At 52.7% G+C, this 16,791-nt stretch overlaps 1 protein-coding gene across 4 annotated transcripts in view; it reads left to right on the top strand.

Annotated features, from left to right (window-relative positions):
• The window catches only part of ELFN1 (extracellular leucine rich repeat and fibronectin type III domain containing 1), a 106,476-nt gene extending 95,061 nt beyond the window's left edge, over positions 1-11,415 (top strand). For 2 of the 4 annotated variants that reach the window (XM_075515026.1, XM_075515027.1), the window contains exon 4: positions 7,873-11,415. In XM_075515026.1, the coding sequence (XP_075371141.1) occupies positions 8,310-10,700 (2,391 nt within the window). In that variant the 5' untranslated portion in view covers positions 7,873-8,309 and the 3' untranslated portion in view covers positions 10,701-11,415. Of the gene's footprint in view, positions 1-2,514; positions 2,661-7,869 lie in introns of all 4 variants that reach the window. The other 2 variants (XM_075515030.1, XM_075515028.1) reach the window with 2 other exon arrangements.
• The last annotated feature ends 5,376 nt before the right edge of the window (positions 11,416-16,791 follow it).

Genomic DNA, 16,791 nt, shown 5'->3' with positions numbered 1-16,791 from the left:
GCTGGCTCCCTCCGTTGTATCGGTGCTGGAAAAACACGCTTTGATCTTCAGCACTGCTTACAGGGGTGGGGAAAGAAACAGACCCCTGCTTTCCCCCAGCCTAACATCAGCATAACGGGAGCTGTGATTCAGGCTGATTATTTCTAAGGAAGAACCCCATCAAGTAAATACTAGAGAGGCTTTCTCCCATGGAAACACACTTTTCTTATTACTACTGTTGTACCTGATGAGAGCTCTTAGTTCTCCACATCCCCTAAAAATCTTTTTTCCTCTTCACCTTCCTCTAACTCTGCCCCTCTAATTGCACTCCTTGGCTCTCTGAGGGCTCAACTGCACTGTCATGAGCTGGCGCTGACATTTCATATCTGCCCGTGCTGATATTTCAGAAGGCTGGTTTAATGCACAGGTAACCCAGCTGGGCTTAAGAGGTTGTTCACCAGGAAGATCATTTATGCATTTAAACTCGGCAGAGAATTTTGCTCAGTGGCCCACAGCAGCGTGCGATAGGGTTGTCATCTCGATAGACCCTGGAAGCTAAGCAGCATGAGATGGATGTAAATGACTTCAGACTGCAGCTGAGTGAAAAGCAGAATATCTGTATTTCCTGAAATCCCAAGAGCTAACCTGTCTTGAAAATATTGTCATTTTAACCCAGAATTTATTTTGCCATAGAACAAAAAGGTTCTTAAAAATGTTTGTGCAGACAGGTTTGTTTTGGCCATTCCCAGACTGCAGCACCGGCCTCAGCCCGGCTGGTGGAGGCACAACAGCGCTGAACTGGGGCTCCCATCGGACACTACAGCACCCACAAGTTTACAGCTAAATTGGCCTGAATCTCAACTTCCAAGAAAGATCATAGCTTTTCAGCCAAAAGTTTAATTTTGCAGAAAGTGCATTTTACACCAGAAAACCATTTTACTAGAGAATTCCCCATGCGACCAGCTGCAGAGTAAGCTGTCTCCTATGGAAATCCATGTCAGGCAGCAGCAAGGGCTGGCTGCTCAAAGGGAAGGCAAGGCAGGATCCAGGGGTGACCGCCGCAGAGGGGCTTCCCTCCCCACCCAGGGTAGCATCTTCCAGCACATGAACACAGCAGGCAAGGTGCTGGCAACAGGGTTCATCGACAGTCCCAGGCAAGACAAGAGTTGAACCATATCCAGGGTCCAACCAAGGAGCCCAGTCAGGAGCAAAAGGAGATGGGGCCAGAGGCAGCACTGGACACAAGTTACAGCGCACGTCTGAGGGGTCCATCCAGGAGCTAAGCCACCTACCGCACAGGTCTGAGGTCTGTCTTGGAGGCAGGACCACAAGCAGGACTGGAGACAGGCACACCACCAGCAGAGCTCAGGAGAGGGCTGGAGGCCCAGGGCTGAGCTTATATGGAGTTCCTGAGCCCGTGGGCAGAGGGTGTGGGTGGAGACCCCAGGTGAGGCTGATCCGGGTCATTAGTGTCTTCACAGGGCCTTGACAAACTGATGCATTTCAGGCTCCTCAGATTGACATTCATTTGGCCACTGCTCTGCAGAAAGTGTCCCATGCCTCCTGCAAAGGGACTGCAAAATGATCCAGCAGCCAGAGAGTCTGCGGACACCAAAGAGCCATCAGTGTCCTGATCTCTATTGACTTGTATTCCCCTTGATAGGAACAACCCAAGGAGAGAAGCGTTGGCCCTAACACCATAGAGAGCCCATGAGTGTTGATGCACTGGTAATAGTAATGCCCCTGTATAGAGACCAAGCGTGTAATTTCTGTTTGTTTCTCCCAGCCTACCCCAGAGAAGTGATCTCTTCCCCATGCCTCCCACCTGGCTACTTGTCATCTAGTCTGTGACCTCCCAAGGTCTCAGTAAAAGCTATCCTGTATGCGATGCTGGGCACTTCTCTCTCAGCCCTCCTTTACCTCCCTGCTTCATTCCTTCTTCATCTCTCTTCAAACCTCAGTGGAAAATATATCTCTTCTCCCTTGCCTGTTTTTCTTAAATAATAAATAAAAGCAGGAGAGACAGTAGAATTGGAGAACTGGAGAACTCTATTATCTAACACTGAGAGGCATTTGGGAATAAGGTTGGGATGCACAAAATGCTGCCTAAACCCTGTCTGTGAGGGCAATATTAGTACCAGGACCTCTGGATATAGAATGAACTTGAATTTTACAGGCCTGGGCATCTTTATTATTCAGCGTGGTTGTGATTCTGACCAACATCACCTGGCAGGAGGCATGTAGCAAACACCAGGAATACGAATGAGCAGAAAAACCTGCCTGGAAGCCTCCTTTCCCCACCTGACATATACAGGAGGGACATCAAGCCATTTAGGGGAGACATCATCACTAATAAATGTTTTCTTTGCCATCTTGGAGCTGCCTCCTCAGATTATTTTACAAATAATGAAGAGGCAAGGTTCATTTTAAAATTTGGTGCCTGTTAGCCAAATTTTCCCTCCCCACCTCTTTGGGTGACTAAACATTTATCATTTGTAATGTATCGCTCCTGTTTTGCTATTGCTCTCTTTGTAGTGGGGCTCCTTCATTTATTGATAAAATGGCCTGGGCAGCTGTGAAAGAGGGCCTAAGAGAAGCTGAAACACGGGCAGCTGGAGATGGAGCAGCTAGGGAGAATGAAGTTACGGAGATGCAGAAATGCCAAGGAGAGGAGCACTGTTGTACGTATGCGTGTATACGCACGCACACACGTGCACGCATGTTAACCTGGCTCCTTGCCTTCACTCAGTGAATCTAATCCACAGTTTGAAATAACTCATTCAGTAGAATAACAAAATTAGGAATTGAGTGCCAGGACAGCACATTATTATATGTGCTGCCCAGCTCGCTCTCCCTCTACCTACCCAGCCCCCATGGCTGCTTTGTTTGCTTCCTTGCAGCTGCTGCTCTGGTTTAATTTACTGAGATGCCATTAGTCGGGAGATAGAAGCAAAAACTTACCAGCCGGCCTGCACTGTTTTTTGGAGCCACAGCTTTGCCTTTTCCTTTCCACCTCCCTTGCTGTGGGTTTTCAGCCAGGACAAGGTTGCTGCTGCTCATCCAGTGCAGGTTCCAGCCTCGTGGACATCACAAAATCACAGCAGTCCTTTTTTGCCCCTGGGTTGTTGATGAGGACCAGGGCTGGAGAAGCAGGGACAGGTAGGAGGGGAGGACAACCCAGGTCAGGGCTGAGGATTAGCAGGGTGGAGCACGGATCCAGGCTCCAGCAGGGATACTGGAGATCAGAGGCAACGCATAGGAGCAGCAAGGAGTGAGGGACTTGTCGTTGCCCCTTTGCTGGCCTCTGTAAGCCACATAAGCCCGACATCTCAGCTGGTCAAACCATGCTGCCTTGTGAAAGCAGAAGGAAAGGGAAATACAGCAGTGTCTGCAGTGCACGGGTAACTCTGTGCAGGAATGATATTTCCTGCAAGGTACTGGGTGGGTACCATGGCTTCCCCACGGACGTGGCCTGTTGTCATCGTCAGCATGGTGCCATAGTTCAAGATATCTTTGACTGAGATGAAATTCATCGTTTCAAATAATTGCTGTTGTTATTCCACACTGTCTTCATTCCTCTCTTTTGCGTCTTTCTCAATCAGTGAAGGAGAACCCCAAATCTCCACTTCCCTGGTTATTTTTCATGTTAGGGTTGTAGGTGGTTTGTTCCCAGGTTTTCCCAGGCAGCTCTGTGGAGGGTCAGAGGACTGGGAAAAGTGGTCTGCAATTGGGTTACCAGGAGACTAAAACCAGGACAGCTGGGCAAAGACAAATCAGTCAGGCAGCAGGGCTAAAACACTAGCTTTTCTTACTGATTTTTATCCAGTGTGCGGGGAAGAGGCAGGGGGGTCTTTCCCCTGCTCTCCAGAGCCACGTCCCAGCTGCAGGAGGTCAGGGACAGCAAAGGCTCCTTGGCTGACCAGCTGCTCTACTTCTAACCTGCAAGAATCAAGCTCAGGATTTCAGAAGCAGCAACGAACAGAAAAGGGAGATTAAAGGGGAGGTAAAGGGTAGAAAAAGGAAGAATGAGAAACCTCCTGGACTGTCTATCTGCTTGTTACAGGGAGGTGAGTCGGGAACCACTGCGAGTGCCCCTGCTCCCGTCCTGCCTTGCGGGATGCTCGGCGCTTGGCTGGTGTCGCAGCGCACACACGCAGGCGCACACCCACACACACTCGCGTCGGCGTGATGCTGGGAAGGAGGCTTTCAGAAGCCTACAAGATGAACAAATTATCCCTTCCATGCAAAGCAACAAGACCCACTTCTCCACTCCCCACTTATGTCCTGGCAATCTAATAAAAAGGGAGATTAGCCCCTCTTTCCTCTCTTACATCTCCTTAATGCTGTCATTTTATTCACACTTTGCAAAGCAAATAAACCAGCAAATTACTTGCTTTAATGAGCTGAAATTAAACTCAGGCTGCTGATAAAATGCCTTTTCTTCTTTCTGTTGTTGGGAAGGACTCGTCTGATAGGCAACGTACAGGAAAGAAGAGAAAATACACAGCAGGAGCCTTATTGAATGTCTTTGAGTCATTTACCATTGCTCTTCTTCACCCCTGATACCTCCAATTAGATGAGGGAGGCCCACAGGTGATGAGAAGGCTATAGGGGATCAGCCTGGCAAGGTCTGTGGAGGGTCTGTCTTTGCTCATGGGATGGTCCCGCTCCACTAGCTACTGCCCTCTGACACAGGCTGCAGCCCACACCCTCCCCAGGGAGGAGTGACAAGAAACCTTCCCCTGCAAGAAAAAAGCTGGTTTGGCTCTGCAGAGCAATCCGAAACACAAGCTTGCCCAGGGAGGATGGCTGGGTCAAAGTGAGAGTTAGAGGAGACAGAAACAGTGCTTGCTAAAGAGAATATGCCAGGATGCATCACTCCCTGCTGCCTGTGGTGTCTCAATTTGGCAGGGCTTCCCTTGCCTGCAGGAGGTCCCTGTGATGCACAAGCCCATGGAGGAGGGCAGGGAGATGCTCATACCAAGGGCAAGCACTGCGGGGCAGCAGGCAAGGAAAGCACCCTCCATGCCATCCCAATGAGACAACTGGGGCAACCCATTGCTGACGGCTCTGCAGGGCCAGGAATACCCATCGCTGCCCTTCTCCCGCACCCTGAGGGACAACGTGCACCCCCGTTGGGAGGCAAGCTGAGGAGCTGGAGACCAGGCTGGTCCCCATGGCAGCGGAGAGCAGGCACATCTAGATCCCAGCTCGCAACCAGAAGGAGCAAAATTCTCTACCTGCAGCGCAACGCATCTGCTGGGATTTTCATCCCAACAAGAGGAGGTCGGGGCACTTTCCTTCAGCCTCCCACAGGCCCGTGAAGCGCTATCATTATCTCACGGTACCGAAGAGGAGACTGGAGCGCAGAGAGGTTAATTGAGTTGCCCAGTGCCGGGAGGGATGTAGCAGCAGACGGCTCTCAGCCTGGCACTGCAGCCTGTGCCTCCCCGTCAGCTGGGGACGGTAAGGGGGGGCACTCACCTGCAGCACCCCAGGGAGCACAGTCCCTTTTCCTTTCCTCGCTGGCTCCAAGGACTCAGCTATGCCAAAATGGGCTGCCAGGTCCTAGTAAAACAGGGAAGGAACAGCACATCCTTGCAAATGTGCTCCTGCCTGTGTGGCAGGTATAATTCCAAAGTGGGGTTACCTGCAATATCAGTATGACTGTGGTGATATAAGGGCTTCAGCTGGGATAGCAATGTAAAAGCATGCTAAAGTCCAGGTTTTTAGCCCCAGGAAGGAGGAGACCTGAGATTCAGCTGCCTTGCCCTCAGCATCTCCTCCACCCAGACCCCAATTTCTAGTAAACTTTTGAAAACCTGGTGGTGTTGAGCTTTCTGCCAAATGTAGCTGGGATAGAACAGCACCAGGCACTGGGGAGGCAGAGAGACCTGCAAGTACGCAGGCAGGGCCCCACGGAAGCATCATGTTAGGGCCAGTACTTCTCACCCACACACGCCTGCACACCCGCCGCAGAGGGTACAGTCTGCAAGAAGGGTGTACCGCACACCCTGCCCTTGGTGGGAGCACTGTGTGTCTGGCTGTTGGTTTCCCCTACAGCCTCACCTCCCCTAGCAGCTGGTGGGGCATCTGCTGGAGGACAAGGTGGCTGGAGAGTCTCACGTGCAGAGAGCTGACGTGAGAGCAGATCTTGTTATTCATGTAATGGAAACCCAACTGTGCCACCAGGGAATAGACTCATTGTTCACAATACAGAAAGAACAAATAAACTCTTTTACTGCTTGTTATTACTGGCCTGTTTACCAAGGTATAAACTGTGAATGGTTAACAGGAATCTCTGCAGTGAAACATGGTCTGCTTCATTGCCTGGTATCACGGGTGAAAAAGAACCTGGTTTCTTCAGGACAAAGGCGAGGGTATGGCATCTGCCTCTAATGCCCTTTGAGAATCAGACTCGCGCGATTTTCAGGCGTGCAGCACCCAGCACAGTCCCTTCACTGCCTGGGCACTGGGAAATAGTTTGGAAACCAATTTCTGGATTTATACTATTTTGCAAATCCAATGACAGACAATTTAGATGTAAGATGTGCCCCTGTCTCCTTCATGGATGTCCAAGAAACCTCTGGTTCCTACCAGATGTGTTTTCAAGCAGTGCTGGTGGTGTCTTCCCTGCCTCCTACGGTCTGCCCTGGGACAAGGCAGAGCTCCCGTTCCCAACGAAAGTACTAAGAAGGATTTTTCTAGATAGGCCATGATGTTTTCTCCCCATTTGTGGGCAACTCCATCTCTGCCACAACACCTCACTGCATCTATCCTACCAGCCCAGAGAGCTGCTTGGCAGTAGAGATGTCCATGGATGATATTTTCAACATCTTGTGGAAAAGCATGACCCAGGAGATGCTGATGCTCATGCAGTTCCCTCCTCTCCACTTTTGCCTTCCTGTTTCCCTAAGCAATTACAAAAGGAAGTAGAAGTGCTGTCCATGGACGTTTATGTTTAGTCAAAAATGCAGGAAAAAATAATGGAAAATGTGAGCCAGGAATGAGAGTTTTTCTGTGGGAAGTGAGGCTGCTGGCAGCCCCATAGGTTTCTTTCCCCATTGGTTTGTGTCTAGTGAAGACTATTCCTGGTCTTCGAACGGCTGTTTCTGGCTGGAGGGAAGGTCTTGTCCCGCCTTCTGCAAATACTCTTGTTATGCCACTGAACGGTTGAGGGTCCTCCCCACCTCTGCACCATTTCACCCGAGACGGGGAGAGAGGTCTGGGAGACAGGCAGCAAGCCTCAACCACAGACAAGGACATCAGATGGTGGACAATCATGCTAGCATGTTTTGTAGTCAAAGAGTGCCCTGAAACTACTGCTCAGGTTCCCAGAAACGGGACAGGCGCTTGATGCTGGGCTTTATCCTAGATGCTACGCGGCAATGCAGTCAGAGAGACACAGTGTCCTCAATCAGCATCCCCCTCTGTGGGCACTGCTGCTGCGCACATCAGCACGCGAGACAGTTAGGATTCCCCTCAGCAAAACGCTGCAGCATCAAATCTACATCAGAGCGAGTTGTCTAGACTTCATCTGCTCTCAGTGGAGAGGAACAGACACTTCTGGGGCATCACTCCTCTCCTCCTAAGGTAGATACCTAAATAGGTCAGACAAATGGTGCCCTGGATGTGCGTCGGTCTCTCCCCTGCCCAAAATGTGACGCTGGACAACGTGCTTAAAGGAGGGTGACCTCCATGGTCAGCGACCACCTTCCTTGTGCTGCCAAATGCTGCTGGCGGCAGTGCCCAAATAAACCAAAAGCTCCTTGAAAGGTGGTAGCCAGAGTTGGAAGGCAAGTGCCTAACATTAAGGGATGCATTTCCAACACCTCTGAACACTGACTGTCTTTCCTTTGTGTTTAGTTTGTGCTTGTGTTTTGTTTTGAGCAGGTGAGCCGAGGGACCTAGTAGGGACAGCCAGACCCACAGAGGCACATGGAGATGGGGACCAGTGTCACGATGGGCAGCAAAAAGAAAACGAGATGTACTATAAAAAGTGAGAGGAAGGCTTGTCTCTAAGCCAGAGGGACTCCTCCACACGGGCACCTAACTTCATGACTCCCTCCCCGAGATGCCGGAGACCTGGTGATGTGGGACCAGCCTCAGCCACCCAGGCCTTCGCAGTAGCCCCTGGCTGGTGGCTGCTGAGTACCGTGGGCACCAAGGTCCGCTTTCTCCACGGACACTTCCCCCCCGTCTCCAAGCCATGAGGAGAAGGGAGAGGCGAGCGAAGCTGCCGAGGAAGCACTAGCCCACATCTTCCCGGCCCCCATCCCGCTCCCCGCTTCTGGCAGACCAGGAACCCCTTCTCCGTGCCGCCCTTCCAGATGGCAGGTCGCCGGTGGGCCGCGACGTCAGCCCTCTGCGTGTGCGTGGCCGCCGTCTCTCTCCTGCACACTGGGGGGGTGCGGGCAGACTGCTGGCTCATCGAGGGGGACAAGGGCTTTGTCTGGTTGGCCATCTGCAGCCAAAACCAGCCTCCCTACGAGTCCATCCCCCAGCAAATCAACAGCACCATTGTGGACTTGCGGCTGAATGACAACAAGATCAAGAGCGTACAGTATGCCTCGCTCAGCCGCTTTGGCAACCTGACATACCTCAATCTGACGAAGAACGAGATCTCCTACATCGAGGATGGTGCCTTTTCAGGACAGTTCAACCTCCAGGTGCTGCAGCTGGGTTACAACCGACTGAGGAACCTCACCGAGGGCATCCTCCGGGGCCTGGGGAAGCTGGAGTACCTCTATCTCCAGGCCAACCTCATCGAGTCCGTCACCCCCAATGCCTTCTGGGAGTGCCCCAACATAGTGAACATTGACCTGTCCATGAACAGGATCCAGAGACTCGACAGCAACACTTTTCGGGGCCTAAACAAGCTCTCTGTCTGTGAACTGTACAGTAACCCCTTCTACTGCTCCTGCGAGCTCCTCGGCTTCCTGCAATGGCTGGAGGCTTTCACCAACATGACACGCACGTATGACCGGATGCAGTGCGACTCCCCACCCGACTACACGGGCTACTACTTGTTAGGCCAAGGCCGGACTGGCTACCGCAATGCTCTGAGCATGCTCTCTTCCCTTTGCACCGGTGGCTCCTACACTGTGATCCCTCGTTTTATCCCTCCCAGGTACCAGGTGACCACGGCACCCTCCGAAAGCCCCTGCTCCGAGGAGGAGTGCTCCTCCGGCGATGGCACGACCCCACAGTTCTCCTTCTTCACGCCCATCAGCGAAACGGAGGTGCGCCCCAACATCCAGGTGAAACACCTCAACCACAACTCAGCCGTCCTCACCGTGCAGATCCCCTACCCCTTCAGCAAGATGTACATCCTCTCCCAGTTTGAAAACGGCTTCTCCTCCATGATCACCAAGCTCAGGAAGAAGGAGGAGAACATCACCGTGAGCAACCTAGTAGCACAAAGAGATTACACTTACTGTGTAGTCTCTGTCCACCAATACTCCAAGTACAACCACACCTGTGTCACCATCACACCCACCAGACCCAACCGCAAGGAGCCAGTGCCCACCCCTTCCACTGCCACTCATTATATCATGACAATCCTGGGCTGTCTCTTTGGCATGGTGATTGTCCTGGGCGTTGTGTATTACTGTCTCCGGAAGAGGCGCCAGCAGGAGGAGAAGCACAAAAAGGCTGCCGGCAGCATGAAGAAGACCATCATCGAGCTGAAATATGGGCCAGAAATGGAGACCACCAGCATCACCCAGCTGTCCCAGGGACAGATGCTGGGTGGGGAGACGGTGACCCGCATCCCTTACCTGCCTTCTGCTGGCGAGGTTGAGCAGTACAAGCTGATTGACAGCAGCGAGACCCCCAAGGCCACCAAGGGCAACTACATGGAGGTGAGGACGGGTGAGCAGCCCGAGAGGCGAGACTGCGAGCTGTCCCTGCCGCCGGACACCCAGAGCTCTGTGGCTGAGATCTCCACCATTGCCAAGGAGGTGGACAAGGTGAACCAGATCATCAACAACTGCATCGATGCCTTGAAATCTGAGTCCACCTCCTTCCAAGGGGTGAAATCGGGGGCAGTCTCCACGGTGGAGCCTCAGCTGGTGCTCTTATCAGAGCAGATCCCCAGCAAGCACGGATTCCTCTCCCCCGTCTACAAGGAAAGCTACAACCATCCTCTCCAGCGGCACCACAGCATGGAGGCAGCCCCCAAACGCTCCAGCACCTCTTCCAGTGGCTCCATACGGAGCCCCAGGTCCTACCGCTCCGAGGGATCGGGCCACAAATCAGAAGCCAAATACATCGAGAAGACGTCCCCCACCACTGACACCATCCTCACTGTGACACCGGCCGCGGCTATCCTGCGGGCAGAGGCAGAGAAAATCCGTCAGTACAGTGAACACCGGCACTCGTACCCTGGCTCGCACCAAGGGGAGCAGCACGACAGCATGGCAGGGCGGAAGCCCTCCATCCTGGAGCCTCTGACCCGTCCTCGCCCCAGAGACCTGGCCTATTCCCAGCTCTCGCCTCAATATCACAACCTGAGCTACACCTCCAGCCCAGAGTACACCTGCAAACCATCGCACAGCATCTGGGAGCGCTTCAAACTCAACCGCAAGCGGCACAAAGATGAGGAGGAGTATATGGCAGCCGGCCATGCCCTACGCAAAAAGGTCCAGTTTGCCAAAGACGAGGATCTTCACGACATCTTAGACTACTGGAAGGGCGTCTCTGCCCAGCAAAAGTCCTGAGTCCTCACACAACTCGTGACTTAACACACTAACTGGACCAAAAGAAATCCGCAGCAGCTATTTTTATTCAGACTGTCTTTGAAACAAAATAAAATTTAAAAAAAAGAATCAATAAAAATAAAAGAGAGAACAAATTATGAAAATCTATAAATATTCTATATAATATATAAAGTGAGATATTAAAATGTCCTCACATTGGTGAGACACACACCAAATTTGAACACAAACTTTACAAAACAAACAAACTGTGGAGTGAAAAAAAAAAAAGTTTTGTTTCATTTTGATTTTTTTAAAAAAAATAAGAAAAAAGAAAAAATTGAATATAAAAAGAAAGTGAAAGAGCGGGCAGAGAGCTGAGGTCTGGCGTTTCCCAATATTGCATTGCATGAGTCCCTATTCCGTGATTTTGTGGATTCTTTGTGAACAGTTTGTGTTCTTCCTTCCTTCCCTTCCAAAATCAACAGCAACAAAAACAGCAACAAAAAACCAAAAAGAGACCAGAAGGAGATCCATCCTTTGGGCTGTTTTTGCAAACGGAGTCTTCCAGTTTAGACTTTTACCCGGTTGAAGGCCCGTTCACATTTTCACTCACTGAGAGGTTTTACCACACATTGCATTGTAAACCGAAGTCGTTAATTGTACAGAGAAAATTTCTATATTTGCAATGTTTGCTGTATAATGAGAAAGAGAGAGGAGAAAAAAAAAACAATACTACATCTACTAAAAATATATATATATATATATATTCACCTGTTTGTACCAGGTTTTAATCATGGATTTTAGAGAAAGAGATGGAGTTTGGTTTGAAGGACTTTTTTGTTGGGTGGTTGGTGGTTGGTTGGTTGACAGGATATTTTTTGGAGGGGGGTGAAGTGTTTGAGTTTCTGAGTGTTTCGTTTTGATTTCTCCCAACACTTGTCTGTGTCCAGGTTCTCATCACTTCCAAGTACATTGAGAAAAAAGGCACATACCCAGAAAAGCAGACTCCCCCGCCTTATTCCAGGTGGGAGACCATCACCACCAAGAACAGGGAAGGGGATGAGAAGTGAAGGGCTCTTGGTTGAGCAGGTGCCACCATGCAATGGGATTTCTCCTGCAAATTAAAAGGTATCGGTCTCTCTCCCTAAACAGACATGTCTGGAGAGCGGTGGCCCTTGGGGCCGGCTGCTGAGGGGTTGGTTATCCCCTTACCTTTCAAGATGGGGAGCCGGCGATGAGTTAGAGCAGAAAGCCTCTTGCTGCTCTCCCGAGAAGGACATCACTGAGGGGTGATTTTTGCTGAGGGAGAAGACACTAAGCATTTACAGCTTGCCCGCATTGAGACCTGTTACAGCAGGCACAGGCCCTGGCCCAGGATCCTGCCCCTCGCTCCCGGGACTCTCACCACCGCGCGTCTGGCAGCTCCCCCATGGGTAACCCCAGTCGCAGCCACAGCCTCAGGCAGGGAGTGCAGCACCTCCTGCCTGCAGCCCTAGCACTGCCCACGGGACAGTTTGACTCCCATTTCACAGGAGTGGCTTTGGAGATGGACGCCCTGGGGAGCCCCTGAACAGCCCTTGGGACTCCAAGACTGGAAGGGAAGGGGATGGCCCTGTGTTCATGTCTTGTGTCCGCCCAAGTAGCCACATGCTCCTCAACCATTGCTCTCCAATGCCTGTCCAAGACTCAATAGCTTTTTGCCCCATCTCTAAAATACTCACAGATGATGCCCTACTCATGGGGTGAGGAGTAGGAGGGAGGCGTTGAGGCCATGAAGGCAATCCCAGGCCATGCTGGTGGCTGAAGGACACGATTTTGCCCCGATTAACTCCAGCTGAGTCGCAAGCCCCCACGTCTCACCCCATAACCGATACGAAGCGGGGACCACAGAGGGTCGGGAAGCTGCTCTGCTCCCCCAGTGAGTGTGGGAGCCCAGCGAGCCAGCACAGCAAGGCGACAAGCTCCCCAAATGCAGCCCTTTGGGGCCCTGCTGCTTGCCAGTTTTTCCCTTGCATCCTGCTCCCAAGTCTCTTCGGATGGACATCCCGAGTCCTGGCGGATGAGCACTAGGGCCCAGGAGCGAGCCATATCCCATCCTGTTACTTCAATATTTCAAAGCGATTTTGACAGGTATTCTTGCAAAAGGTTATGTTTGTTCAGAAAGGAGCTGAGCCAGGAAGACAGGGAGCAGGCTGGGAAGTGCATGCCTTCATTCCCCATGGTTATTTGTGTAGACAACAAACCATTAGCAGGGTTTCATAATAAAAGGCAGGCAATTTCCCCAGGAACATATTCACTTTGCATGAGCAAAGGCACATTCCTCCACCTCCTCCAGGTGCCCCTGATCCTGCCCACAGCACGCAGCTTCCCGGGGCTGTGTCTTGCTCACCGGTCAGTGAGCAAGACCTGGAAAGGGGAGCTGAGGATCACCTCTCTCTTGTTTCATGACTCCATGGCAGGTCCCTCCCCAAATCTCGGCTGTAGCACCTGGACCAAAGCAAACCCTTCAGCCGAAACCACCTTCCCTTGCAAACCTGAGTGCCTCCTGGAGAAACAGGAGCTGGTCAGCAAGGATGGATAGGGGAAACGGTAGCAGGGCCTCCTGGCACTGTTTCATGGTCTCAGGGCATTCCTCAGCAAGAGGCTGGGATGGCCAAAGGTGGTGGCAGTTCATGAGTTAATTTGGGCTCAGATGCTCCAGAGATGGCAGCCACTGATAGATACCGAAAGACCTTCCTCAGTCACTCCCCCCATTGAGACCAGTTCCCACACCAGTTTGGAAACGACATCATGACCACCTCCACAGCAGCCAGGAGCAGCGGCACAACCAGCAGAGCATAATGCCTTGCTGGGGAGGCAGCAGCATGTCAGCAGCGAGTTCATCTCTTTACCTGGGGCGAGTCATTTTGCTCCTCTCTGCCTCTGTTTCCTCCTCTGCAAAATGCTTCCTTGTGGCGTTGAGGGCGTAGGCTGGTTGGGGAGGCTCAATTAATTAATTGCCTGTCTGTGAAGCCCGTTTAGCTCCTAGAATAAAAGCCGCTATGGAAATGCAAAGTTGTTAGTGGCATAAAACAGCAGGGGCAGATGAAATCAAAGCTTTATTCTGTTTTCACACCAGGATTTCACTGGTCATAAACCAACAGAGACCAACAGAGGAAATGTGATACAGCAGCACTGGCCTTTCTAAATTAAACACTTCCCAGATGCAAACTCTCTGAAGTTGGAGAAAAGGAGGGTTAGAAAAGATCTAGGCCCCTCCATCTCCAAGGTACCTCCAAGGGAGGCACCTGCACACGCAGCACCCTGTACCGTCGGTGGGGCCTCGCTGTAGGTCTCAGAGAGCTCCAGATGGCTCCTTGGGTGACGATGCAATGGCCATGCTGCTGAGCACCCTCCAGCCTCCTTGCCCTCCTTCCAAGACAGGGTGAAGTCCTGGCAGCCATGGTCCATGTCCCTTGGCATGAGACACCACAAGATGAGCTGAGAAAAAAGCCAGGCAGGAAAAGGGCAGAAATTCCACTGTCCCCAAAGCCACCACCCCATGCATGGACCTCCTGGGGTGCCTCTGCACAGGGCCTGGTGACCTGTGTCCACGGCATCCTTCATCCCCCCCGAGGCAGCTGCTTTACAGACCACTCTGAGGGCAGAGGGAGAATTTCACCACCTGCAACCTGTTGGATGCTTTTCTTTATTTTGTCTCCTGTTCAACCACCAAAGCTCTCAAGCTGCTTCTGCAAAGAGAAATGATACCTTGTCCAGCCAGGCTGTTCCTATTGCCCCAAACCCATGCAAAGCAAGAGGGCTCCCCGCCAAGCAGAAAGGAGGGGCCATGGGAAAGACATGTCCAAGTGAAGAGGAGGGGAGGCCAGGGGAAAGGTTTCTCCTTCCTTTTGCCCCATGTCAAGGGGCAATGGGGACCAGTGAACTGGGAGCCAGCACAGAAAGCCACCGCCAGCGCTGAGGACCTGGAGGTTCCCATATCCCACTCCTGCAGCAGCCTGGGCTCTGCTACTGGTGAGCATCAACAAAGTGAAGGGAAAAGAAAGGGAGGGAGAGGGATGAAAGGCAGGGAGAGGCGTGCGATGCAGAGGCAGGGGAAGGCAAAAGCAGTGGGAGCAGCTGTGCCCGGCATGGGACAGGCAGCAGTCCCCGAAGAGGCCAGCGAAGGCATCAAGCAAAGGTGCTCCGAGAGAGTTTTGGGTTTTTTTAAGAGAGAGCAGTTGTTTCCCTGCGGCAACGAAACAGAGAAAAGGAGCACAGGGACCTGTCGCTGCTTCTTCCCCCAGCATCTCAGCAACATCTTCTTGTTGGAGCATAAATCAGAGCCCACATTACCCACAGCTCGATCCTTGCTCTGGCCAAGAGTCAGCAAAGGACCCTGTCACATGTTGCAAAGTCTGTGTGACATCTAGAGCCTGAATATTATTTAAAAGCCTGTAAATTAGGACAGAAACGGCTCTTCTATACAGACATGTGCCATTTAAGCTCAGTGTTCCTGAGGGCAGCCACCTGCCCCAGTGTCCATGCATTTCAAAATGTGGCCCGATGGAAGGGCAATGTCCATAGACAGAAACATGGGGTGACAAAGGGTGGCAGTGGTGGCAGGCGCTGCCTGGCCAGATTCCTCTCTGAGGAAAGAGAGCACCTGAGAGGGGATGTGGCAGCCCTGGAGCTGGTGGCTGCCTTCTCCACAGCTGGTGTGTGCTGGAGCTGTCATGCCTGCACCCAGTCCGGCATTTGAGCCTCCTGGGGGCTTCAGCTGGATCTGCCATGAGACTGGGTGCAAGTCGCATGGGAGGGCATCTGTGAGGCTGCATGGGGGCCTTAAGGGAGGGAGGTGTTCCCCGGTCACCACCCAGACCATGGCAACAGCCAGGCTGTGCTGGCTCTGCTCAAATCAAGCTGGTGACCTGTGGTGCTTGCTGGGCAGCGGGACCTTCCTAGGGCTGAAAGTGCCACTGGAACCATCTCTCCTCCAGCCCCATTGAGGCTTATGGGTCAGCCCATGCATCCACACCGGGTGATGGCCAGGGCCACAAGAGACGGTGGCAGAGCAGGGCCCTGGGCACAAGCTCCAGCAGCCCAGCCAGCTCCTGCACCTGCACGCTCCCTCGCTCCCAGCAGCCCCAGCTAACCCCCCTCCAAATCCTCCTCTCTGCCCCGCTTCTAGATCAGCCCTTGCCTGAATTGGGGCTGGGTCTCGGTGAACCAAGAGCTCCGTTGCCCAAGACCACCAAACTCATCACCGTGGTGGATGTGGCTCCGCAGAAATCGGGAGCTGCAGCATAAACCCCCCGGTCACGCGCTTGCTGCAGCCTGGCTGCCTGTCACGCTCCGGAGCAATAAATCACCTTGTTTGCAGGAGAGGCGGGGTTAGCAAGGGTGGGGGACAGTGCGGTGGAGGTGGCCCGATCACACAAATCCTTTGGGCGAGGAGGGGTCCCGGGGAGACTGCGGGCTGCGCAGGGGTGCGCTGCAGCAGTGCCGGACCAGACCCGAAAGCAGCGGATCGATGAGAGCGATTGAAGCCAGCACGCACTGCGTTGGGCTATTTTTAGCGCAGCGAGCAGAGCAGGAGTTTGGGAGCCCAAGTCAGAATTTATTTGCATCTGTGAGCGCTCGTCCGGGGGAGGACAGACAACGCACCGCCCGGGCGCGGCAGCACCCTCCCTGCCCGTTTTGGGACCTGCTCACCTTGGCTTCAGCTCCTCTTTGGTGCACACCACATCCCTCTCCTCCACAGCACCCTGTGGGGACAGTGCCATCACCGCAAGGCTGTGAGCACACGATGCACATGGACGCAAGAGGGGGACAGAGAAGAGGAGAGGGGACGGGCTTCAGGGGATGAAGGGGTTATTTGGGAAAAGCCTCGATCCTGCCTCAAATGCGCAGGGGGTGTGAATGGGTCTTGTCCTGTAGGAGAGCGGCTGCAACGCTGCCCAGCTCCATGGAGCAGGGCCAGGCATAGACCTTGGAGGTGCCCCAGTCCGCTCCTCCAGCTCCTCACGCCCCATTTACTCACCATGGGCTTTCCATCATGGGGCCGTAAGTTGTTTTCCTGAATAGGTGCCTGGAGATGAAATTGTTCTTTAGAGAGAGATGTACAGCGCAT

This window comes from Mycteria americana, chromosome 12 (genome assembly GCF_035582795.1).
Source record: "Mycteria americana isolate JAX WOST 10 ecotype Jacksonville Zoo and Gardens chromosome 12, USCA_MyAme_1.0, whole genome shotgun sequence".
Classification (NCBI taxonomy): Eukaryota; Metazoa; Chordata; class Aves; order Ciconiiformes; family Ciconiidae; genus Mycteria; species Mycteria americana.
The sequence above is the reverse complement of the archived record's forward strand: the minus strand, read 5'-3'. Positions and strand labels throughout refer to the sequence as shown.